Source organism: Trachinotus anak, unplaced genomic scaffold (genome assembly GCF_046630095.1).
Source record: "Trachinotus anak isolate AG129_WGS33_773 ecotype Australia unplaced genomic scaffold, CSIRO_AGI_Tana_v1 ptg000012l, whole genome shotgun sequence".
Lineage (NCBI taxonomy): Eukaryota > Metazoa > Chordata > Actinopteri > Carangiformes > Carangidae > Trachinotus > Trachinotus anak.
The window spans coordinates 25572709-25598205 of record NW_027273863.1 but is presented as its reverse complement, the minus strand read 5'-3'; the positions used below and the strand labels follow the sequence as shown (position 1 = coordinate 25598205).

The window sequence follows — 25497 nt, the reverse complement described above, 5'->3', positions numbered from 1 at the left end:
TGTGTGTGTGTGTGTGTGTGTGTGTGTGTGTGTGTGTGTGTGTGTGAGGAAGAAGAGCTATAAATTGCAAGCTGGCACTTCTAGGCGAGGCAGGAAGCTTTCTCGTCGGATTTAGGGATTGTGGGTAATCAGATCCAGGCAGACGGAGGCGAATGAAACAGGAGCTGGTGTTGAAGAGGAGGAGGAGGAGGAGGAGGAGGAGGAGGAAGAAGGAGCCAGCTCTAACAAAAGGCATCTGCTCATTAATGCTCATGAATGCCACTTTGCGTTTTCACTGATGCAGATACCTGCCTGCGTTGAGCCACATGATTTTAATGGAAACCCCCCCCCCCCCGTTGAGTTTCTGCTACAGATTTCTGCAAGAACTCTTTCTGAACCACCAACGAAGAGACTCCTGGAACACCTCCAAACCTTCACTGAGCACAGCCAACCCCAGCATGGCAGGTTTCCTCCTGGATAATAAAGCAATAAACAGGCGATTCAGATTTTAAATTGCATGTTTTTATTACCTGATGTTGTGTGTTTGGTTGAGACCCCGTAGTTCTAATGAAGGGAGAGCTTGATGCTACAGCGTGCAATCATATTTTAGACAAGCTTGTGCTTCCAGGTTTGTGTCAACAATTTGCGTTTGTCTCTTTCCTGCTCCATAAAGAAATGGTTTTCCCAAGTTGGTGCTGGGAGAACTTGAGTGGTCTGAACAGAGCCCTGACTTAAACCACATCCGAAGCCAGTGACAAACCAATGGTATAATTTCTGTATCCGTGAGTTTGTGACACTCCACGTGATGTAAATTTTGTGTATGCATAACATTCGCGTGGACGTCTGCATACCCTACAATTTCTTGTGTCCAGTGCCCCCAACATGAGCTGAAAAACGAACATGGACACTGAGTTTGAAGAGATGCTGTGTGAGGAGGTCCACTGCTACCCTCACCTCTACAATTCATTGTTAAAAAACTACAAAGACCAAATCTGTTAACTCATGGCGGGAAAATTTCCTAGACTTTAGCAAAAGAAAAAGGCCGAACAACCAAGCTGAGTCAAGTGCAGCTTGACAAGCACACTTTGGCAAAAACCCATCAGAACCCAGAGTTATCCTCAGTGCCCATGTGCAAAAAAAAGCTCCGCTTGACAGGCTCCAAGTCTTACTTGATTTTGTCAAGGTTTATTTGTAAGTGTATCTGAGATTTTGAAGGAAACCTGTGTCTCATTTGTCCTAACTGTGTTGAAAAATGTGCAATACCCAATGCAGTTCTTAAATGTCTAAATCCAGGCAGCTTCATAAAAACTTCGACCAAATTGAAATAAATAGTCTTTCACTTTTACTATCTGTTCGGCACCATGAAATCAAAGTTCACTCTGGCTCAAGAAAAGACAGCAGTTGGCAGAAGAGTCTCATCCTTTAGGTCCATTTAGCAGTTGCTTTGGAGCTTTTTGATTATATAAAACATTTTTTTTTAAATTCAGATCTGTCTGATCATTGAATGGACTTTAAATCTTAGCAGATCAGTGCCAGCTTTCAGTGCTTGGTAGTTTTTTATTCTCAGGACCATGGAAATTTTTTGGTCAGTGCCAAAGTAGTCTTGATGTTTGATACTCAGCTCTAGTTAATAGTATAAAAATCTTATACCGACTTGTTCAAAGATGCTGCTGCTTCTTTGTAGAACATATCTAAAGGTCAAACCTCCCTTGTAAAACACTGGGATTATCTCTGACTTTTTCATTTACGAAAATTAAGATTTTAGGGCTGATATTGTTTTGACTGTTTTAGCTTTGTGTCCAAAACAGCCCAGATTTGATTAAGTTACAAAGCTCTGAGGGTGTTATCCTGCACAACCGGCAGCCCCCAACCCAGCAGTTTGTCCCCGACCTCCTGACCCCAGGGGTGGGTGTGAGGTCAAACTCAAGACTCTCCAGCCTTGTTAATAACTCAGGCATCTGGGGGAACAAAAGCCCTGCAGCAAAGCCTTGCAAAAACATACCTGAGAGGTTTTCTTTTGGGACTTGGCCGGATTTTTTTCTTCGTCGTCTGCACTGAGAATCACATTAATGATTTGACTGAACTGTGACCAAAGGAAGGAATGGATCCCAGAAAAACAAGAAAGTACAATGGGAAGAAATCATATCTCACCACCTTGGTTAATGTGAACAATTATCTAAACCCAAACTTAATTGGTATCTGTTGTTGTTTGTTTTATTGCCTCACATAAATTAGACCTGGTCTGGTTTTTTGTTACAGCCATTCGTACGAAAGCGAGGATGAGCCTTTGTGCCTGAAAGCAAAATAGTTTTCTGTTGTCTTTTTTCATGAGGTCACGTTGTTTATTGGACTGAAGAAACAGTTTATCCAAGTGTTCACCGTTGTTCCAGTGCGTCATGGAGAGTTGACATAAGTTGCACTCACATGAGTTGACATCGACACAAGGAAATAGGACAGTTGAGTATCCTGCTCATTTTCAGTTTGTACAGAAGTTTGGTAATATTAGTTAATGAAAAACCAGGGAAAGTATTTTTGTGACAACCTGTGCGGCTTTGTCCCTCAAATCCACGCTCCTTACCATTTTACATCAGCATGGTAGCATGTTAGGTTAGCATTGAGCTAAAGGTACCGCAGAGACTCCCAGCACACTGATCCATCATTTTGGGAAAATGAATGTTTGTACCAAACTTTAATTGATTTGTTAGGTTTTAATATCTCTGGCACAACCCCTGCAGAGTTTAGATGTTCACTCCGTCTTTACATTTTCTTTCAACAGACAGGTAGCTCAGTGAGATCATTCTCTTTTTTTCCCAGTGAAAAAGTTCTTAAGAAGACTTGAGCCCGGATTAAATGACATGTGTAGACAGATTTCTTTCACCCTTCATTGCGTTTCTCTTCTCGTCTCAGTTTCTCCTCCCTGCCCGGCGGTTCTTTCACTCCTCAACAGCGTCTGTGGCTCTGCTGCTCGGCACAAAAGCCCAGGGTGAGGTCCAGAGCTGTGGAGGCCGTTTGTCCAGCACGCTCAGTCGCTCGGCTGAAGACTCCCTCCTTCCTGACTGTGGGGGGTTTTTACCTTGGGTGGCAACAGCATGTGGAGAGCCAGGGATTAGTACAAAGGCAGGGTGCTGTTTAGCAGTATATGTGTGTGTGTGTGTGTGTGTCCTAGTTTGGATAAGCTGGCACACTGCCAGGGGTCTTTTAAATGAGTTGCATTTAACAGGCCCTTTCAGATTTGGCCATCACTATAGTCTGTGCTATTTAAATGAGTTACACACACCGAGCTCTTTAAAGTAAGATCCAATCCCTTTAAGAAAGTTTGACCCACTGTTGGACACAAGCACTGGTGAGCTCTGTGGCTGTGTCTGAATTTACTCTTTAGCTGTAATGAAGCCCTCAAACCAGAAAGCTGTCAGGCTGCTGGCCCCTGAACAAGTGCATTTAATATGCATGAGGTGAGATAGAATCTGATCATTAAAAATAACACCACTAACATCCACCAATCGTTTCCTCCCAGTCCTCAGATGTTTATAGTAATTACTCCACGGTGTCATGATTATGACAAGTTGATTTTTAAAAATGCTACAAACAGCAGCCTTGAAATCAATCAATGACCCGCACCAGAGCAGCTGCTGACAGTCACCTCTGGCTTCATTTTCCCGTGTGGAGCCCGTCCTGTCATAACATCTGTCCACATGTCTCGCACTGAGAGTTTACATTATATCACCAGGCCTGTTTTCTGTTCATCAGGAATGTGCCACTGACAGGAGGGATATGACCGGTCACACCACACATTCAGGTTCAGCTTTGTTTCCAAAACATGGCTGAAGCAGTTTCGTCCAAACTGCTGTCGAAGAGACACGTGATGAGCAGAAATGATTTGTCGTTGATGCAAAGATGCAGTTTACATCAAGTTTTCAGTACCCTGCAAGTAGAAGGCATAAAATGCTGCAACCGGCTGCTTCACAAATACATAATTACTGTCGATTACATAAACAGTCAGATATTAGGTTAATAAATTCTCCAAATAAACATATAGGAGTAAGAGTAAGATGTGACTCACTTAATAGCCAGATTTTGGTTGATTTTTGTCAACTTTTCTATGCATCTGTCTTTGTTTAGCACCTTTCAAACTGTCCTCACTGCATGTGTAATATTTTTTTTCAGCACAAATTCAGCTGCAAGTTCAACTTCCCATTTTGTCAGTTTAATAAAAAAGAAAAAGAAAATACAGGAAAATTACACATATGCCTATAAAAATTCACAAATCCTTAGTCACATGAAATCTTGCTGTCAGACAGTTGTAACAAAAGTATTGTGTCAGTATTTTCAGCCAAATAGAGAAGGAAAATGTAAGAAATAAAACTAATAAGAAAATACTCTATTTGCATTTAGTGATTTTTAAAAAATCTTATTTTATAATTTTGTGCATCATTTTTCATTTAAAGTCTATGTTTGCCTGTAAATTATTGAAAATATCAATGATTCACAATGATTTTGCAAATACTGTGCGAAAGCCCCACATCATCTCTTTTCTTTCAGCTGTTCAGTTTTTCAGTTTTCTAAAACACTTTCAGAGAAGTCCATTTAAGATTTTTTTTTAATGAGGTAGGAATTTGGCCGTCTTTGATCTCCGTTTCCTCCTCTAGGATGCAAAAGGTTAAAATCTGTCTCTCAGCTAGAAATGTATCTGCTTTATTAGATTAGTTTCCTGTGGTGAGAGTCAGGAGAGATATGCATTAACAGCGTGGATGTTTTTGACTGTATGTTATGCCCCTCAGAACCACCGTAACGCCCCAGGAGGACGATATGTTGTAATGCAGTCCATCCATATGTCAAATGTTAACCACTACCTCTGTCACTCAGTCTGCCGACTACCCTACACATTGAATGCATAAAACAAGCCTCTAATTTGTTTGCTGTATCAGTATTAGTTATTGATTCATTTATAAATCATTTGGTCATTAAAATGTCAGAAAACACTGAGTAATACCTCATTAGTTTTGTTTAGAGCTACAACTACATTGTTGGTCACTTCCAAATGAAATCAGATTAAGAGAATATGTACACACCCTCATTATTTACACCTGGATTTAAATTCATATATATATATATCTGGGTTGGTCCAACTGGAAACTGTACGTAGCTGCAAAGCTGCATCTTCCCACCAGAGTCTGTGTTGAATTTCAGTGTTTTTCCAGTTGTCTTTTCCTGCCTGTGGTCTGCAGTCCCAGTTACCACATGTATGTTAATATCCTTCAAATTCAGCAGCGTCTGCCAGGTTCTGTTGTGTAAAAGAAACTTCTCAACACTATATTTTTGCAAATATTTTTACCCTCAGCATGTTTTTTTGCAAAGTGCCTCACAGACTTCACCTGACAATCTGACGTGCCCCCCCCCCGTCAGCTGTTGTGGCTTTTTTGTCTTTAAGTTGTCTTTATTGCAACAGATCAGCCCGAATACCCTCCGAACACTTCGAGCTGAGAAAAGTGATCTCTCTTTGGGGAGCCACCCAGCCATTACCCAAATGAGGAGTTTTGTTCCTGAGCTGAATCGCACCTACTTTCATAAAATGTTTACAGATGTGAGAGCAACACTCACTTGGAAATAACTACCATTTTAGATGGTGTATACAGGAGTCACTGTGCTCCACTCAAACTCGTGACCATTAATCAAAACCTCCTCGGGTGTTTTAGAGGTTTGGATCGATCTTTCATTCAGCTGCTGCTCTGAAATATGGTCCTATGCAGTGAAACTGGTCTTGTTGTGTGTGTTAGGATGGTCATATACTTTTGTGTCAGCTTTATGTTTAATTAGGAAGCTTTTTAAAAACACATCACATTAATAACCTCACTTAGTAAGTTTGTTTTGGCATCTTTTTTTTCTCCCTAGAGATCAAAAATTGCATAATGCTGCTTTAGTTCGGAAGAAGAATTCAGTGTCTGTGCACAGGGTTGATAATTAACGTGGGCCGTCTGCACCTCACACTGTGTGACTGTGGGTTGCCAGGTTCATGTTAAATGTCACTGAGAGGTGTGTGAGGGGTTTCCTTGGGCACCACGCTGTGTTCAGATGTAATGACTTTTTTGTTAGGTTTGTTTCTGCAGTGGAGAAATATAAGATTTTCTGGTTGGTGTTGAGTTCAATGATCTTCAGACACTTGATAGTTGTTGAAATTTCTAAATACAAATTCTATTTCTACTAAAAACACAACAATTTTTTCAAATCTATTACTTTGTAAGCAATAACAGACAAATAAAGGGTGAAGGATTAATTTCTTCAATTTGCTTTAACCATGTTAAAGGATGCACACAGTAAAGTTGATGTAAATCTGATACCTTAAATTGAATATCTTTGGGTTTTGGACTGTAAGTCGGACAAAATTAATCAATTTGAAGGTGGGGAGGAAAACTGTGATGGGCATTGTTTATTCTTTTTTGACAATTTAAAGACTAAATGATTGATCAGTTCACTTCTTGAATGGAAAAATGCCTCGTCTTCCAGTCAGCCTGTGTGTAAACAAAGCCTGCAGTGGGATGAGAGTGACATACAGGCTGATGAAGCCTGTCAGGTGGTTTGACATGCAAAATCATAGTCATCACCACAGTGAATGGAGAGTAGTTGTTTGAGATGTCAGCTCTAGTCTAGTACAGAGTTTATAGTGCATACAGCCAAAACCCTGAATGATACCGTCAGTAAAATGAAGCATCACGCTGTAACTGTAAGGAAAGACTGTGCTGCCAACTGTACTTTCTGCTACACTAGTCATGTCCCATGTATATTAGTTTAATTTTTATCATCTATTACCAACATTGGAGAAATTAGTACCACACTGTGCCAAGTTGAATGCAATTTCATTTAAAAAAAAATTATGTTCCCTTTCACTTTTACATCAGCTACTGTTGTGCAAATGGACAAAGTTCGACCAGCAATGATCAGGTACATTATCATCTAATGAAGGTGACATGGATAATGATGTTAGCAAACAGTTGCCTATTAAACATCCGGCAATCAGAGCTTCCTCAAACTCTTCCACTGCTGAACTAAAGCAGAATGAAAGCAGATATACATTAAATCTGCATTATGCAATTTTTGATCCAGGGGGTAAAAAAGATGCCAAAACAAACTTAATAAGATATCACTGATATATGAGGTTCTTCAGTTAATGTGTTTGCAAAAGGCTTCCTCTGTAAACAATACTCCTTTTGGTCTCCACCATCTCCTGAGGAAAAATATCTCTCTCTTTATCTGTTAAATGCTCCACTTTCTCCACCAGCTGTTCTCTAACTGTGTCTGTCTGCTGTCTGGTGCTTTTTTGGCTTTGGCAGGAGGCGAGGTCGATGAGAGCTGTCAGAGTGAACCAAGCATTGTAAAACCAAAACAATGAGCTAAAAGGTGCTAGAACACCAGCATGGTTAGATGATAATTCTTTGTGGGTTTGTCACTGTGAGCAACGTCTTTTACATTACACATAGTCATTTGATCCAACGTTAAAAAAAAAAAATGTGTGATTTTTAAAGACCTGGTGGCGTGTTGTTAATTTCCTGTATTTCAGTATCCAGTGCACCATCTAGTGGTTGAAATATTTCCCATGATGCTCTCAGCTGAATGTGTGAAAACTGTGTCAGTCAGTTATGAGTCTGTCATCAGTAGCTAATTTACATCTGACCCATTTAATGAGTTTCATGTGTTGCAGCAGCCGTTGTGAGCACACACACAACCTGCAGGCAAAGACACACAGTCACACCTTAAATAAAGACACACACTCACACACTCCACCCACACAGTTTAAATTAAAACACTCTCTGACTCAGGTCACATTTTCTCTGCTCTAATCAACAGATGCTTGGAGGCTGATGATACAAGAAGGGAATGTTGGTCTCATAGCTGTGGTTCATGTAGAAATAAAAACTAGGGTTAAAAATAAAATACTCTACTACATTAATACTAATAATATAAGGGGAAACAATATTTTCATAAAAAAGAAAAATAAATTAAAAAATGATAAAATAAGAATAATTGTGAGTCTTAATTACCTTTATTATTTTTCTCTTGCCCCTTTCCAAAGGCACGTCAATGCATTCCAAAAGTAGTCTTACCATTTTTGTGTTTTTTTGGTTTTTTTACCCTCAGTGGAGAAAGTGGAGCAGGCAAAACTGAAAGCACCAAGCTAATCCTGAAGTTCCTGTCGGCCATGAGCCAGCACTCTCTTGAGGTGTCGTCCAGAGACAGGACGTCACACGTGGAGGAGGCGCTGCTGGAGAGCAGGTGATTATTCATCTTACTTCATGATTTATTTTTTTATTGCATGTTTGTCACCTGGTTAATGACCCTGCATGTGCTGCTCTTTCAGTCCCATCATGGAAGCCTTTGGAAACGCCAAGACTGTCTACAACAACAACTCCAGCCGCTTTGGGAAGTTTGTCCAGCTGCATTTCAGCCAGAAGGGCAACATCCAGGGAGGCAGGATCGTCGACTGTATCCTTTAAAACCCACTTAACATTGAGAGGCAGCCTTGAAGTGTTGTCCAGGTGGGCAGGGCTTGGAGTGTGGCTGAGAGCAGTGACTGCTTTCTTGTGACATCACAAAGTTCCAGAAGTCCTGACGGCTGGTTTTAAGGCTCAGTGTCTGAATACAGGCTGTGTGCATTTCTCTGTGGACTGAGGCTTTGATACTTTCACAGTATTAATATAGAACCTAGACCTGCTTTATAATCACAAACACATGGACATCTACCTTTAGACTGGATGGAGCTTTAAGGGTAAGGACGGTAAGCTAGGAGAAGCCACCTCCTCCCATTCATTTTCCATAAGAATGAGGATCAGAGGCGGTAAGGGGCGGCAGTAAGCACAGAGAAAAAAGAACAAATTAATTATGAATAATTTCTGCATTATTTTGATCCTAATTTATAATTATTAACAAACTGGGATGAATGCGACAGCAAGAAGTAAATAGCATTTTGCTGATTTTCTCCCATTTCCACTGCTTTGTTTGTTTGCTCATGTAAAAGGAAATGAATCCAATAATTATATTTTTAATCATCCATGAGTCAGGTTTTCATGTTTCTGGAAGGTCAGCAGCATAGCTAACTAGCTTGTTTACCTAGAAACAGCATTATTAGTATGAAGTTGAAAAGTCAGGTACAAGGTAACTGGCTGTAGTTTTCATTGTTTTTCAAAGAGCATTAGTTTTTATAATCTTTGCCTGGTTTGTCCGTTGAACAGCAGAATCCTTTTGTCAGTCGTGTAGTGTCGTGAAGTCCTCTCTGACTGTTTTGTGCCTTAACAGACACTTTTCTGACTGCAGACCTCTTAGAGAAGGTAGGTGTCCTTCCTCCTTCCAAACCTGTAAAAGTCCTTTTATTGTTCCTCTGACTTGCTGCTGGTTTGAAAGGTGGCTAAAGGTTTGTGCAGGAATGGATCCAATGATGACAACTTTTAACTTTTCAGTATTAAAAACATTGACAGAGACTTCTAGAACCACCTCTGCAGCATAACAGTCTGTCTGAAGAAGAAGCAGGAGGATTATGCTGCAAGAGTGGTTTGGTCGTTTCATCTTTGGGCTCAGTCTTAGCCGACATGAATCCAACATGATAACAGCTGCTGCTCTCTGTAAAACATGACACTACTAAGTTTTTCAAGCCACTTTTCAAACCAGCTGAACGTCAGGTTGGATCCTCAAAACTTGTGAATATGTATAATGAGCAATACTGTTTCTGTCTCTACAGAACCGTGTGGTCCGGCAGAACCCAGGGGAGAGAAACTACCACATTTTCTATGCCCTGTTAGCAGGAACCAACAACCAGCAGAGAGGTGAATGAAAACATCATATCCATATCATAAATCTAAGCAGTCAGAGTAAACCTCTCCTTCCTTTTTGCATCACAACTTTTCAAACCCAAAGATCAAATAAAGTTAGAGTTAAATTTAACATCACTGTGGATGCAGTAACATTAGCAGCATAATGGACAAACACCAGGGATTTTGATAACAATTAGTTAATTATATCAGTTAGATTTTCTTAACAATTTGAAGATAAAAGCAGTTACATGGACAGTAATAAGCATTTGGACAGATAAGGTGATGTAGCAGTGCCGGCAGGTTCCAGATGCAGCGCTGCAGAAGTAGCTTGAAAAAAAACATCTTTCTTTTGTGCTCTCAATATGACAAATTGTGTGTTTTTGTGTGTCTGCAGAGGCGTTTGGGTTGACCCAGCCCGACAGCTACCACTACCTGAGGCAGTCCAGCTGCCTCACCGACAAGACAATCAACGACGAAGGCACTTTTCAGGATGTTCTGGTACACAAAACATTTACCTCTACAATAATTTTTAGGGATGGCAGATTTATTTGTATAGCACATCATCATACACAGACATCATTCAATACGCCTAACAGAAATAAAAGATGCATAAAAAATGGAAGTAAAAAGCGTAAAGGAAAAAAAGAGGATAAGGCATAATAAAGCAGGAAATATTATATAATATTTGGTTACTTGAAAAATAATTAAAAACTTTAATTTAAAATCATGTAATTTTTAAAATCTAAACGTATTAGACATAAAATGTTTTATGCCACATTGTATATTTGACTCAACAATCCCAACTCAAGGTCCACTTACTAGCTTTTTCCAGAGCTTCATCAGTGGATGAAGTTTTCTTAGTCACCATGGAGATTTAGTTGACGTGATGTGATGAGAGCTGTTATCATTTTGATGAATAAAACTTTGTATTCACATATATTTCTTTATGGGTCTCATCATTTCATTTTCTGATTAGCATGAATCAGAGGAAGAAACAGAGTAAGAACATTTGATCCTGGTGAGACTGAAAAGTGAAATTTCTGCTGCCAAACCCAGAACCAACAGACACGTAACTGGGAATCGGTCCAAACCTCCAAAGAGACCAGAAGACTGATCAGCTGCTGAGGATGGACCAGAGCTAACAGGAGACAGTTTCAGTCGAGACCCAGAAAAAAACCAAATCCACTGGAGTCCATCAGAGGCTGCGTCGATGAGGAACTCATCAACCTCTTCTTTGTGTTTTGTATTTCCCAGAATGCCATGCGAACGATGCAGTTCACAGAGGAGAACATCGGGGAGATCCTGCGCCTCCTGGCTGGGATCCTTCACGCAGGGAACATTGAGTTCATGACGGCCGGAGGAGCGCAGGTGTCCTCCAAGTCAGGTCGGAGAGCTGCCCCTCGTCGCCCCCACCTTCGTCTTCCTCACACCTCTTCCTCCCTCACTGTCACTGTTCAGTGTTTTCTAACTTCCCTGTTTGTTTTCCTGTCAGAGTGAGTCTGTCCTCACAAGGAAATAACGGCATCAATTATTTGTTCAAATGGCAAAAATGATCTTTGTGCACACTGACCTGACGAGGACCTCTAGTGGTCATGTGAATTATGACTGTCAGGAACAAAGGTGTCAGTATCTTGAGCAGCGTCAAACCTCATATGGAGAAAAAGTGTGGCAATAAAAAATCGAATCTGTGCAGTTGTGCCAAAGATTTTTTAAAACATTTTTAATTATGATTTCCTCAGAATGTGCAACTTTGACACCAGAAGCCAAAGTCCTCAACCACGACCTCTCCCTCACTCATTCAAACAGTTTTCAAACTTTTATTTTTAAAGATTTTTGAAGGTGCAACCTGCACTCGTTTGGTTTGGTTGTTTAAGTGTCTTTTGTCTCTCTCTTTTTTTCCTATATTTGTTTTGTTCTATGTTTTCTATGTTTCTGGAACTACTCAGAACAAATCTTTCAAAAGAAAACATCCACAGTTTGAAGGAGAGACATCAACATTAAGGTTCATTAACTTTATCTCCAGATGTCTGGCCTTTGTGTCTCATCTGGCTCCACAAGGTCACTTTATCACTGCAATGATCAAAGGTCGAAGGTCAGACTTGAGAAAGGTGGTGACAGCAGTTATTGATTGTTGGAAAGGTGATCAGCACCTTACCTCTTGTTGATGGTGGACGATGCATCATTTATCGTTTTTGTTTTGCATCTGGAAACAGCAGTTTTACAAGCAGACATCCTTGGAGAATATTTTCTGAGTTTTAAAGTGAAGTTTTCCTCACATTTACAGCTCTCTGCCGCACATCTGACCTCCTGGGGCTGAACTCAGATCAGCTGGCTGAGGTCTTGACCCACCGGTCCATGATCCTCAGGGGCGAGCAGATCTCCACACCGCTCACTGTAGAACAGGTCAGTAACATTCACATCGATATGAGAGGCTCTGATCCAAATGTAGCTCAGTTTGACGTCTTTTGAAATCTGAATCAGTGCTGGAATGGATGGGTTCAAGATCACTATTAAGGTTCATGATCAACCAATCACAATGAAGCCCTGATCAGTTAATTCATTTGTATTGATTTAATAAAGTGCTTCATATGAAAAAACAGTGGATCCTACACTTCCCTTAATGCATCTCCACAGACTTATTCACTCAGATTGTAATGCAAACTTCAGTCAGTCTCCCACCTCAACTGGAGATGCCTTCAGTGTTTCTGAGAACAGTGAGCAGTACAAACTGTGACCAGTAAACTGATGTGAAGAATTAGTGGAGTTTCCCTTTGGTTACAAAACTAAATGTGTTTGTGTCACAAAAAGTCCCATGTTGGATAATAAGCACATGGACTGCAACTAATCCTTGTAATTTTTCTTGTATAACCAGATAAAAACCAAGCAAATAATTATGACAATCAATGGGAAATACCTTCAAGTTTGGTTTCATTTATTCACTTCATGACAAAGCTAATATTATGAAGCAGGTTGATCTTGTATTACAGAGGAAAGCAACTTTATACGGGAGCTGAGAAAGGCTATAAATATTTTTATGTCCCCTTATCTTGAGAAATCAGGATACAAAAAATCTCAGCTTCCGTAGCTTTGCCTCTGAGATGTGAAAACTGAACTTTACCGCATCTTCAAAAACACAACAGTGATTATTAAAGTTCAATGGAAAACATTTATGCAACAAGAGCCACGAGAAGTTTAACTATAATTTTTGAACATTTTATCTGTAATTTTGTGCCTGAAACACAGAGAAATGTTAAGAAAAGCATGACTGAATGAATCTTCTTTGTTGAGCCGTGCACCAGTAATGTTTCTATATTTCTTCATGCTCACGTACAGGCGGTGGACTCCAGAGACTCCATGGCCATGGCACTTTATTCTCAGTGTTTCAACTGGATCACCCGCAAACTCAACAACTGCATCAGGGGCAAAGAAGACTTCAGGTCCATCAGCATCCTGGACATCTTTGGATTTGAGAACTTCGAGGTATGCTTGAATTTCTGTGGTGTCTCATATGAAGTCAGAATCTAATTACCTGTAAAGGATAAATAAAGTTTATTACATTTAACTGAATTAAATTAAAGCACACTCAGTTAACCTCAGCAGTATGAGCTTGTATTTTTTCTCATATTTTAATCACCTTTTAATTGTTAAATTAATTGTTTAATTGTCAGTAAACACACCTCAGGGATTCCTTGTTTTCCAGCTCATTAACTCCCTGTGTCTAATATCCACCTCGTGTTGTTGCCTACAGGTCAACCGCTTTGAGCAGTTCAACATCAACTATGCAAACGAGAAGCTTCAGGAATATTTTAACAAGCACATTTTCTCCCTGGAGCAACTTGAGTACAACAAGTAGGTGGAGGCTGTTCACTCGTGACAGATGGGTTTGTTTTTCACCTCCGAACTCCTCGTGTCATCTGACATTACTCAGTCCGAACCTACCACAGTGTTGTTCTCTCACAACCTGAAGCAGTGAAGGTCTTGTAAGTTAAAGTATTTACATCACAAGCTGCTGATGTGTCCCACAGAGGCAGAGAAAGACTCTGTGAAACTGAAGGAAAAGTTGGCACGAAAACAAATATTAGAAAATCTGGTGTCAACGAGTGCATGAATCTATTCACTGATCTGATACCACATCATTTGTTAATAAACTTATTAAACGTATAGTTTCCTTGAAGTCAGTTCTTCACTGCTCTAAAACAGCAGCCTACACAGGAAGTTGCCATGTGCAGCCACTGGTAGGAGAAGAAGAAGAAGAACTGATTTCTGGTAAATAGTGCTAATGTTAGCCGTTAGCAAAATGTCAGCAATTTGGCAACATGATTCACTGGAAAGTCCCACCAGTTAACAGGCACCATGTACAGTGTGTAAGGATTTAATCTGGAGGGGCGGCACTAGTGGAGGAGGTGTTATTTATTTGACAGTCAAATTAGACAGTAAAAGAGATTCTGGGCATCTGTTCATGTTTAACAAAGTTTTTAATCTGAGCCATGCCACACAGGTATCAGAATATCCCTGATAACAAGACAATTAACATAAACACTTAACACGAGGTCACACAGGGGTTAGAACGTGGAAAATGTATTTTTGCGTTCACTGCTTAGCTCAGCCATCATGGAAACTCAGAGCTCAGACTGTGGCCTGCCAAGTTCTGTGATTTCACATATACAAAACATCATCTCATATCCGCCCAGTTACAGTTTGACCAAATCGTTACCTGATGTTTCTCAATCCTCAGAAAACTCAGCTGATGACGGTATTAGCTTGAAGGCAGTCAGCGTAAACACTCGCCAGCTCCAAGTCTTTTTATCATTTGTAAATCTGATTCCTCAGAAACTGTTTATGTCTGTTTGTGTTTGTCCTCTGGGTAATCGGCACATCACTGTTAGCTTCTAACGTCTTTCTTTCTCTAATCATGGAAAACACAAATTCTCTGTTCATCACATTTGACAAGGAGGTGGAATATCAGTACTTTAATAAGCTGCTGTCCATGTCTGTGTTCGCTGCTGTGAATTGGCTCTGAGCCCTTTTCTGCTGCTTCCTGCAGGGAGGGCCTGGTCTGGGCTGACATCAACTGGATGGACAACGGAGAGTGTCTGGATCTGATTGAGAAGGTGCGTGGCTGATTCTGATTTCTTGCTCAACTTGTGAATCGTCAGGAGGAAGTAGGATGATGATGATGATAAAAAGTTTTTCTGTGAAATTAGTTAAAAATAGTCAGGTGATGAAGTGTTTTAGAACAACTTTGATCACATGATTATTAGATAACAGTAGAGTCAAGACTCTAGGATGAGAACTGCTAAGATGACGATGATATTAATCATGAAGATGTTGATGATCTCCCTCTGTTTCCATAGAAACTGGGTCTCCTGGCACTGATGAATGAGGAGAGTCACTTCCCCAAAGCCACAGATGACACCTTACTGGAGAAACTCCACAGTCAGCACTCAGTACGTCTCCTGTCAGGCCACGTTTACCTTTACAGCCTGAGCACCTGGCGTTCGGTCCAACACAGAAATAATACGACAGTTTGAAATGACACTCAGTGAGCTGCAGTTCTTCTCTCTGTTTAAAATCAGGCTGACTTTAAAGACAAAATCTCTGCTACTAATTTATCAAGTCATCATGATCGACTTTCTGAAGTCATATCAGCCAAAACTCATCATTAACATGGTCACAAATGAAAACATTGCCATTTATATCGAGTGGGGTCCATCTTTCATTATTCAAGTGTGTAAATACTCTTGAAAACATTTTCATCAGCTCCACTGAACCAATAATTTCATTTCAGCATCAACTGCAGCTCGGCTTCTGAGGAGGAACAAAAATGTCTTATCTGATTGGCTGACTGTTTTCTGAGTGATCCAATAAAAATATAGCACATTTCAGGTAAACACTCAGAGAAACCAAATCCTGCAAGTTTGGATGGTGGGCCCAGGTGGGCGGGGCTTGGGTCATGGCTGAGTTTGGTGACTGATTTATTGTGACATCACAAAGTTGCAGAAGTCCTGACGGCTGGTTTTAAGGCTCAGTGTCTGAATACAGGCTGTGTGCATTTCTCTGTGGACTGAGGCTTTGATACTTTCACAGTATTAATACAGAACCTAGACCTGCTTTATAATCACAAACACATGGACATCTACCTTTATATAATATAGGACCTTTAAACTTTTTTCTCTTACAAGTCATCATGGCCATTTTTGAAACAAACTGTCCCAAAAATGATCCAGGTACAGTGCAAGCTTCTACATAAGGGTGGGTATTAGAGGGTTAAGCTGCCATCCACAGTCTGGTGATTTGTTATCACAGCAAAAACCAAAGCCTGGAAAAGGTCAAACCTTTGTTTACTCTTGACATAATGTTACACATGATCTGAACCAAGGTCTCAGGATTTACACAACACAACAGTCTGTTATGGCATCAGACCAGGGGAGCATCGAATCACTTTGCAGATTAAATCAGGCAGTTTATATGTCATGTTTACCTGCTAATTACTGCAGATACAGGTCTGCAGTTGTTTTAGCATCTGTTGCTAACAGCATATTGATCCCTGGTCTTTCCCACAGCTCTGAAGAGAACAGCTTGACTTGGTTTAAACGCAGAAGTCACTGCAAGTAGTAAAGAAGCAGAAAAGTTTCATTTGAATAAATATGTGCACTTCTAAATATTGCAATAAATATTTCTCTCTAGCTCTTAGTGAAGCTTTACAGCCTCGTTAAAAAGGATTATGATCAAATAAATCAAATATATATATCAAACCAGAGACATGGAGACTGTTAAAAGAACTGGTATGAGACTCAGCTCTTCACTCCAAGAATTAATATTTTTTTGGGGATTTTTTTTTGCTGGCAGAGACTCATTTTCTGATTTTACAATATGAGGAACAAATAATTCTTCTGTGAACAGCTGATCAGCTCTATTATATTAAATGAAATCATTTCTCTCTCTGCAGAAAAACCCTTTCTATGTGAAGCCACGTGTTGCTGTGCACTTCTTTGGAGTCAAGCACTATGCAGGAGAGGTAGGTGCTGCCTGTGCATTTTTATTTGAGTGCATTAGATTATATTATAAAACTGTGTATGACATTACTGATGAGGCTTCAGTTTGACCTGAGCAGCCTCAGAGGAGAGCACGTCCAGAGGCTGCTGCTCTTGTGTTTGTTGCCGTCTGACGCCCCCTGGTGGCTCGTTGCAGGTGGTGTACGACGTGAGGGGCATGTTGGAGAAGAACAGAGACACTTTCAGAGACGACATCCTCAACCTGCTCAGGGAGAGCAGGTATGTCGCAGCGTTTCTTGACCTTTTGCTTCTAATTAAAGTGGAGGATTGTGGCAACAATCATATTTCTGCTGTTCCTTAAATTCCATATTTTGAGCAGAAGTTTGAAATTAAATTGTTTTGCTTAAGAGCGTCTTTGGTGCATTCAGAAAGTCTTCAGACCCCCTCGGTTTTTCCACATTTTCTCAAGTTGCAGCCTCATGTTAAGATTATGTCAAGTCATTTTAAAGTCAATTTAAATTGAAAATTATGAAACACATATTTTAATGGCAGTTAAATAATGAATCTCTTGTGCTGTAGTCGTGTTTGTTTACCACTTCATTTTAACTTCATGTCCACACCGGGTGTTTTGTATTTCCTTCCGTTTGTCAGGTTGGACTTTGTCTACGATCTGTTTGAACACGTATTGAGCCGAAACAAACAGGACACTCTGAAGAGCAGCTCCAAGCACAGGCGGCCCACAGTCAGCTCCCAGTTTAAGGTAAGGCACAAATACACAGCGAGTTTCAGCAGCGTTAAAAACAAAGACCGGCTGCACAAACACAACATTGACCTGTAGGAGGAAAACTTACATGATATCTTGAGCCTGTCAGAGCTGACAGGGCTTGTACTGTAGTAGCACAGGCAGCAGTAGCTATTGTCAAAATAGAAGTAGTACTATTGTAGTAGTTTATAACAGTGCTATAACAGGCTGTAGTAATAGCAAGAACTGCTGCAAACATAACTGTTCATAATTTTACTAGTTAGTAAAGTTGTATTAGTAGTAGTAGTAGTAGTAGTAGTAGTAGTAGTAGTAGTAGTAAGAAATAACTTGTACTAATAGTGGTAGTGGCAGTTGTGGTAGTAGTGTTAGCTCTATTGTTATTATAACAGCAGCAGTATTTGCTGATACCAGTGGTGTAAGTAGCAGCACTGATGCAGCTGTAGCCATAGTTGCAGTAATAGTAGCAATAACATTAAAAAGTACTTGGTCTACACAGTAGTGATAGTAGTAAATAATAGAGGTAGTAGCTTTTTAAAGTATTAAAAAGTATTAAAGTATTTGTAGTAGCAGCAGGTATTGTAGTAGTATCAGTAATATGTGCACTATGAACAGATTAGAAGTAGTAGTTGTAGCAGGTGTAGTGTTACCTCTGTAAGTAGTAGTAGCTGCAGTAGTAGTAGAAGTACCAGATGTAACCATGGTTACTGTAATAGTAACACAAGTGTTTGTGTTGTTGCAGAATTCTTTGCACTCCCTGATGGCCACACTCAGCACCTCCAACCCGTACTTTATTAGATGCATCAAACCAAACACACGCAAGGTGAGTGCTCTCACACACACACACACACACACACACACACACACACTATTTTGCCCTTAGCAAACATTAGCAGGTCAGATTGTTGGAGCACGGGAGCATAACAGAGACTGTGTGTGAATCGTTTGTCATTTAATAATCAGAGACCCCCCCCCCCATCCACCCACCAACCAGCCTCAGACAGGAATGAGAAATGTCTGGCCCCTTTTGGTGACCTTTGACCCCAGGTTGTCTAGCAACAGGCTGGAGTAGTGGAGAATGTGGGGATAATGTACACAAATGATATACAGGACAGAGTGGAGGGATCTGTGCTCTGAGCTGTGACTCCCGCTGCTGCCTGCAGATGATCCATAATATCGTGCTGCAGTTATATCGACTGATACTGAGTGACGTGACCTTCATCCTGTCACCAATTATAATTCAAATACAGCTCAGTCTCTCCAGCCACTGAACTTATTCAAGGCCATTAGTGGGAAAAAAAACACACACATTTGTTTTTTGTAGATTGGATTATAATTGTTCATATTTTATTAACCTTTACTTTACCAGAATATTCCATATTTTTTCATCAAAATTATTCTTTTTGGCAAATGATTTGTTGGCCCACTTGCAATACCTTTGCAGCACACCAGTGGGCCCTAGCCCACAGGTTGGAAACCACTGGATTGTACAGTGTATTCGACAGCTACACATGTGGTTTGATGGTTGAGCTGCTTGTTGAGGTTTTAAAGAGCAATGACAGAAACCTTCAATGAGAAAATACTGCAAACTGACATCTAGCTGAAATGAATGTGTGGTTGTTTCTTCAACTTTCACCAATGACAGTGATGATTGTTCTGTTGAGAGGATATCGAGGCTAAAACTCAGGCCTTGTTTGTATGTTTTTACTTGTTTTATTGTGAAATATCTGCTGCTTCCTCCACCTTCCTCTCGTTGTCCTGTATTTCTGGTTCTGGCTTGTGACCAGGAAAGACAGCGTCAGAACTTCCCCTGTGACATCACATACTCGTCAGGCCACCCGTGTATCGACTAACAACTCTTAGTCTGTGTGGGTCAACAGGGAATCAGTCACATTAATTGGTGATGTCAGTGATTATTGATAGTTTGCTACTGGAGAATTTGTCCCTGCTGATTGGCTGTCTGAGAGAAACTGACATATTAATGAACTGACTGTGAGTTTTCCACAAGGTCTCTGGTGCTGCTTTAATCCTTCAGAGAATTTTTGATAATACAACTGTTTTTTTCCAACAATTACAATTATTTTTCAGTAAGATTTTCTCGAAACCTCTAACCAACCCCCAACTTAAAGCAGCTTATCAGCTGATGATAAAAGCTACTGGATAATATTTATAGTCCAACAAAAAGAAGCTTTAGAGATGGTGCAATTCATCCTCAGAATCTCAGATTGGAGGTTGGGGAACAAAAACTGTCTTTTCCACATGTTTTCACCAGTGGAAAATCTTATTGGTATTTATTCAGACGATTGTCGTGCTGCAGTTGTGTCGGGTGGCGTTACATTGTCAGGTGTTCCTGTAATTTTGTCCCCACCCCCTTCCCGTATAATGATGCACGCAGCTGTGACAGAGTCGGACGTGGACACTTGGAGGTTTGTGACGCAGACGTGAAGCAGCTCTGAGGAGTTTAGTGTTTGAGATTGTTGCTGTCGTCTGTGACACACACACACACACACACACACACTCACTCACCAGCTGGACAGCCGGCGTGCTTTTATGAGGCGAAACGCGAGCGTCTGGACTCCTCTTCTGATTGAATGTTAAACAAGGCCCGGTGATGACTTTTGGAGCTTAATGTAGTGAGGGAGGAGGTGGAGGCATGAGCGGGGGGGTTAAGGCTGCCCCAGGGGAAACAGGGGGTCAGGGAGACTTCGGCACGTGGCCCCTAAAAGCCCCCGAGAGACGTCCCTGTCATCTGCCTGTTTGACTATGAGCAGGTGTCAGAGTGGAGGAGGAGATGGAAGGATGAGGATGATGATGCTGTGTGAGTTTGTGTTTTGTTCATATGGAATTGAACTGGTCCAAAACCTTTTATTATTTTGACATTTTCATAAAGTAAAGACATTTAGTGGGGTGAGAACATTGTGGGAGGAGGTGAGAGTTGATACAGTGACTTACTAAGAGCTGTTCTGGCTGCAGTGATGTAACAGTGTGTTGAAAAGGCCCTGCAGGGTCATGGGACTCCTGCAGATGGGAAGTGGACTCTGAGGGGAAATATCAATATATTGACAGAATGTATAATTGTGTGGACAGACTGTTGGCTCCAAATACAGCCAAGACACACACACATACAAACACACACACACAAACACACACACACTAACAGTGTTGTGGCAGCAGTCACAGAAGAAGGTGTTTTCTTGCACCAAATAAGTTTAAATGTAATTTATTCCAACTAATTCAAATGCATTTCATTAACTGTGTTGCCCACCACCACCATCACCACCACCCCTGTATTCTGAAGCCCATATACAATCACCAGAGGTAAAAAGCTAATGTTAGGCTATAAACCAACTACACCACGGTCACATGACTTCAGCGGGAACAGGAAGTGCTAAAATGCAACTAATGTCCAGGTTTTAGGACTCAGTCCTGCAGAGCTCTGTATGGAAGTGGACATACAAGCAGGACGTTAAATGAGCAGAGATGATAATGAATTTTAAGAGCGCCCTCTGCTGGACCACGAGCCAAACCACTTCAAACCGACTGATGCGCTCAAAGACAGCCGTTACCGTTTGAATATATATATATAGTGACCAATATTTTAATTTCAAATAAAAAGGGGCAGCTGTATTCGAGTATTTACCTTCTACTGTATGGAAGAAAACATTTGTATGAGACTGCCTCTTAAAAACATTTTAAATGCTTGTCTGACCGAGCATAAACACATCAGTCTGTTCCTCCTGTTTAAAATCTTGTTTTTGTGAAGCAGATTTTGTATTTTCTCCAGTAACCTCTTTAAAAAAACACTAAAAATAAAAGCACTAAAATTCAAATTCTGATTACTATATGAACACATGACAAGAAGTTTGTGTAATAATAATAATAATAATAATAATAATACAAATGCATCAATTCAACCCTTGTTTCTGTATCTCTCGACTTAAGATTTGGGGATTTTGACAGTGTTTTTGCTTAGAAACTGAGCGTCAGGAGTGTATCTGATTTAAAAAAAAAAAAAAAAAGACAAGCAGGTCAGCATTTACACACACACACACTTTTCTTGTTGCCTGTCAGGCACAACAACTCCAGTTCACACATACACTTTCTCATAAAAAGCTGTCACCCTCATCATCTACGTTCATCAAATGCAGTCACCCATCACCACAGCAACCCCATCCTTCTGCAACAGCACTGTAGTATGTGTGTGTGTTTGTGTGTGTGTGTGTGTGTGCGTGTGTGCGTGTGTGTGTGTGTTGACAGTAATAACAGATTTTGGAGACAGATCAGAGTCTATTGATATTTGTTGCTGTTGTCTTCAGGATGGGAGCTTCAGGAGCTGCACTGTTCCTGTACAGTCATGTGCTGTCACCTGTATGATTACTGTCAGTTTTCAGTTTGAACTAAAATCTGCAACATGTTCAGATAAATCGATGCCTCCGTCTGATCAAACTGCTGATCACCTTCTGCTGGTTTCTTCTATAATCACGAGCAATAATGATTCAAAGGCAACTTGTGTGGTTCCCGTTAGCCTTGCAGTGTATGCTAAACTCAGAATGCTAACAGCCTGTGTGCATCAGCTAGGAGACAGTTATAGCATCGTGGCCACCACAGTCACCTCAGGTCATGTGACATCCACCAGCCCAAAGATATTTTCCTACACAGACTGTTTTTTTCAAACCAAACAGCTGTGAAATTCTTTTTTTTTTTTTTTAATGCAAATTCACATGTGGAAGAATCAAATTGATGTTCATCATGATGTGGAAACCAAAACCAAATATTTTTAATGGAATCATGAAATCAGATCAGATGAAACTTCTTCAAACTTCTTTCTTTTTTATGAACAAGATGCAAAGCAAAATAAATATATACAAAGTTTAATATACTATGTCTATGGAAGCCCTGAAAGGCAAGTGAAAAAAAGGGGTTCTTTATACAGAAAAAATATAAACTTAGGAAAATAATCTGTATCTGTCTAATCATACATAGTAAAATAAAATATACATGCATACTTCATGAAATGGAAGAAAATGAACATTATAAGAACAATAAGGTGTGTGACTATGTTAAATATCTTGTGAAAAGACTTGTAAAATGATAGGATTATAAGATCATACATGATGTGATTCAACATATAACATATAACTGAATTATCAGCATCCTATTTCCCATCATATTCAGCCCAGTGCAGCCAGTCTGAGGCAGCATCACACCAGTTCATCAGACCAGTTTGCAGTTAACAGACACAAAAGTCACCACCATGTTTGAATGTAAACAGCCTGCTCTCTCTCTCCCTCTCTCTTTCACACACACACACACACACACACACACACACACACACACACCGTCAGGCCCTACAAGTGGCCTGCACAAATTAGCCTCAGCAGGAGACGCATTGCCATGACAACCACAGCCCTCCCTCTCCACACAAAAAGGGGAGTGGAGTTTAGGGTTTGAAAGCCTTTGTTTGACTCAGTGGTGTGTGTGTGTGTCTGAGCCGCTCAGTGTTGTTGAGGAGACACACACACACACACACACACACACACACACACACACAGACAGGCAGCGGCTTTGGGAAGTTTTCTGTCATTTTCCGTTTTGTCCCCTGATCTGTAAAACCCTGAAGGACACGGAGCCGGGAGCTACGATGCACGGTGAGACCTGCTGCATGTTTTAAACAGGAAGCGGTGCGTTCAAGTGTGTGCTTGTTGCACAGGGTTTGAGTGTCCAGTGGAGGATTTAGTGCTGTGGAATGAGGTGAGATGCAGCGGTTTGTCTAAAGGTGAATCTGTGTCAGTCAGCTCTCCTCAATCAATGTTGATTTCTGGGCCAAGACATACATAATCAGACTGTAAAGTAGTGTTAAAGGAGTAATTAATAGCAATTTGAATCAATAATTTGACTGCTACAGTTTTTGAATTGTAGGGTTCTTGCAAAGTGGGGAAGCTGTTGAGGCTTATCTGTGCTGCTTTGTAGAATGACAAGCTTTGAATTCTTGTTGTTTTTCACCCAATTCAAAAGAGATGCACGCTCATGTTTCAAGAATTAGTCCCATCAGTGTCATTACTGCGGTGTAATTTCATAATGCCATGCACTGGGCGAACACAGTCCCACTGATGTTTCCTGTTTGTCATCTCGTTAATTGGACTGGAAGGTTTTCAGTGCTGAAAAAGAAACATTTGACTTGAGCCTCTAAGCCTTCGGTTTGTAAATGTATGATGATAATTATAATTGAGCTTAGAGGGCAAAAGATGAATGGGGCTGGCTACATAATGAGGAGACTGATTAGTTAATGACATGATAATGAGGAGAAAGTCGTTTCACTGATGACTGAATGAAAGAAAAGCTCAGTTCTGTGTCTAATGAGATGGCACTCTTTGGTGGAAGCTTACCAGATATTATGTCTCAGTACACAGTTAAGGTGATTTTTATTTTCTGAAATTGATCTTTGTGATGCTGAGATCAGACATAAGGTTGTCATTTTCTTCAGTAAAGTTACACCTGGGATGATCGAGCCCTCTTCTGTTGTTTTTCGCTGGTGTCATGACGATCAAAGCACCCTATGTACTCTACATCTCAATCAACTATTCATTCTTCAAGTCATTTAGTCATTTATTGTGCAGAAATGCCAAACACTTCATTGGTTCCAGCTTCTCAAATGTGAGGATCTGCTGCTTTTCTTTGATTTGTATCATTGTGAACTGAGTACCCTTAGGATCTTGGACTGGGCAGATAAAACACGTAATCTGAAGATGTCACCTTGGGCTCTGGGAAACCATGGTGCTCATTTTTCACTGCTTTTTGGCATTTTATAGACTAAACCACTGATCGGTAAATTGGAAGAATAATTGACAGATCCATCGATAGCAGGGAAAAAAGAGGGTTTGTTGCATCCCATTCTAAAAAACTAGAATAATTAGAGCATCATTTTTTCCTGACCTGTTGTGGGGTACCGTCAGTGCATCAATTTTTCTCCATCTTTAGTTCAGACTGGCATTGATTGAAGTTTTTGTCTAGCAGTGAACAACCTGAACAAAACTGCAAAGAGCATAGATACTGTACAATTACAGGTCCCCCTGATGTTCCTGCTCATTAAGAGAAATTTCACAATGAAGTTAATGTTCTACGCAATAGAAACTTAATTCTCCACGGCATCTGTCTGCCACAGGAGCACTAAGTCTCCTTTGTGTCACTGGTGTATCCGAGAAATTCAAACCCACAAGAATCCTCCTCTAACCTGGGTCAAGCTTAAATCCTGCTGGGTTGGGGATTTAGGATGGATTTATGTCCATCCATGAGCAGAAACATTGTTCTGGGAATTCCCCAAAACTTAGGAGCCCCCACTGAGCAGTGAGTGATAATCCCTGCTGGCTACCACATTCAGTCCTGGACGCTCAGAAGCAAATAAGAGTTCTGACAAAGACACAGAGAGGTCTTTAGGTTCTGGATGCTCTTAGATGCTCTTAGTCTGCTGGTTAAAGCAAGAATGTTGATCCTTAAAGAGAGGGAACATGTTCTCAACCATTCAACTTTTAAGGTAGAACATTAGAAACAATTATAAGGGAAAAATACCATCATTGTAAACTGTGAAACTCTGAGATTTGGACTGACAAAACAAGCCATTAGAAGGTGTCACCTTGAAAAGAAGAACATTCTAGACCTTCTAAAACTTCATCAAAAGTACTTCTGAAAAAGGTCCAGAGAGACCAAAGTGTTAGGATGATCAATGAATTGTGATGCTGAGCAAGAGCAGTGTGTGGGATATTCTTCTTTTCAATAATGAAGTCTTTCACTTTTAAGACATTTGGATTTGTAATACCTTCATTGAGAAAATAAGATAAATAGAAATATAAAATCAAATGGCAGAACATCTTTTTGGTTCAAAAGAAGGGATAAAACACTTTTCTAATGGCAGTGACGACCTCCTCTTCCAGAGGAAACTGGACTGGATTGGGCCAGTTGTTCAAGATGA

At 40.4% G+C, this 25497-nt stretch overlaps 1 protein-coding gene across 1 annotated transcript in view; it reads left to right on the top strand.

Moving 5' to 3' along the window:
- The window catches only part of myo10 (myosin X), a 120418-nt gene that overhangs the window by 68234 nt on the left and 26687 nt on the right, over positions 1-25497 (top strand). Inside the window, exons 5-19 of the mRNA XM_071492690.1 lie at positions 8110-8244; positions 8330-8454; positions 9283-9296; positions 9704-9788; positions 10171-10274; positions 11031-11160; positions 12061-12179; positions 13110-13256; positions 13525-13625; positions 14821-14887; positions 15131-15223; positions 16726-16794; positions 16968-17050; positions 17423-17531; positions 18274-18354. Coding sequence (XP_071348791.1) covers positions 8110-8244; positions 8330-8454; positions 9283-9296; positions 9704-9788; positions 10171-10274; positions 11031-11160; positions 12061-12179; positions 13110-13256; positions 13525-13625; positions 14821-14887; positions 15131-15223; positions 16726-16794; positions 16968-17050; positions 17423-17531; positions 18274-18354 — 1462 coding nt within the window. The remainder of the gene's footprint in view (positions 1-8109; positions 8245-8329; positions 8455-9282; positions 9297-9703; positions 9789-10170; positions 10275-11030; positions 11161-12060; positions 12180-13109; positions 13257-13524; positions 13626-14820; positions 14888-15130; positions 15224-16725; positions 16795-16967; positions 17051-17422; positions 17532-18273; positions 18355-25497) is intronic.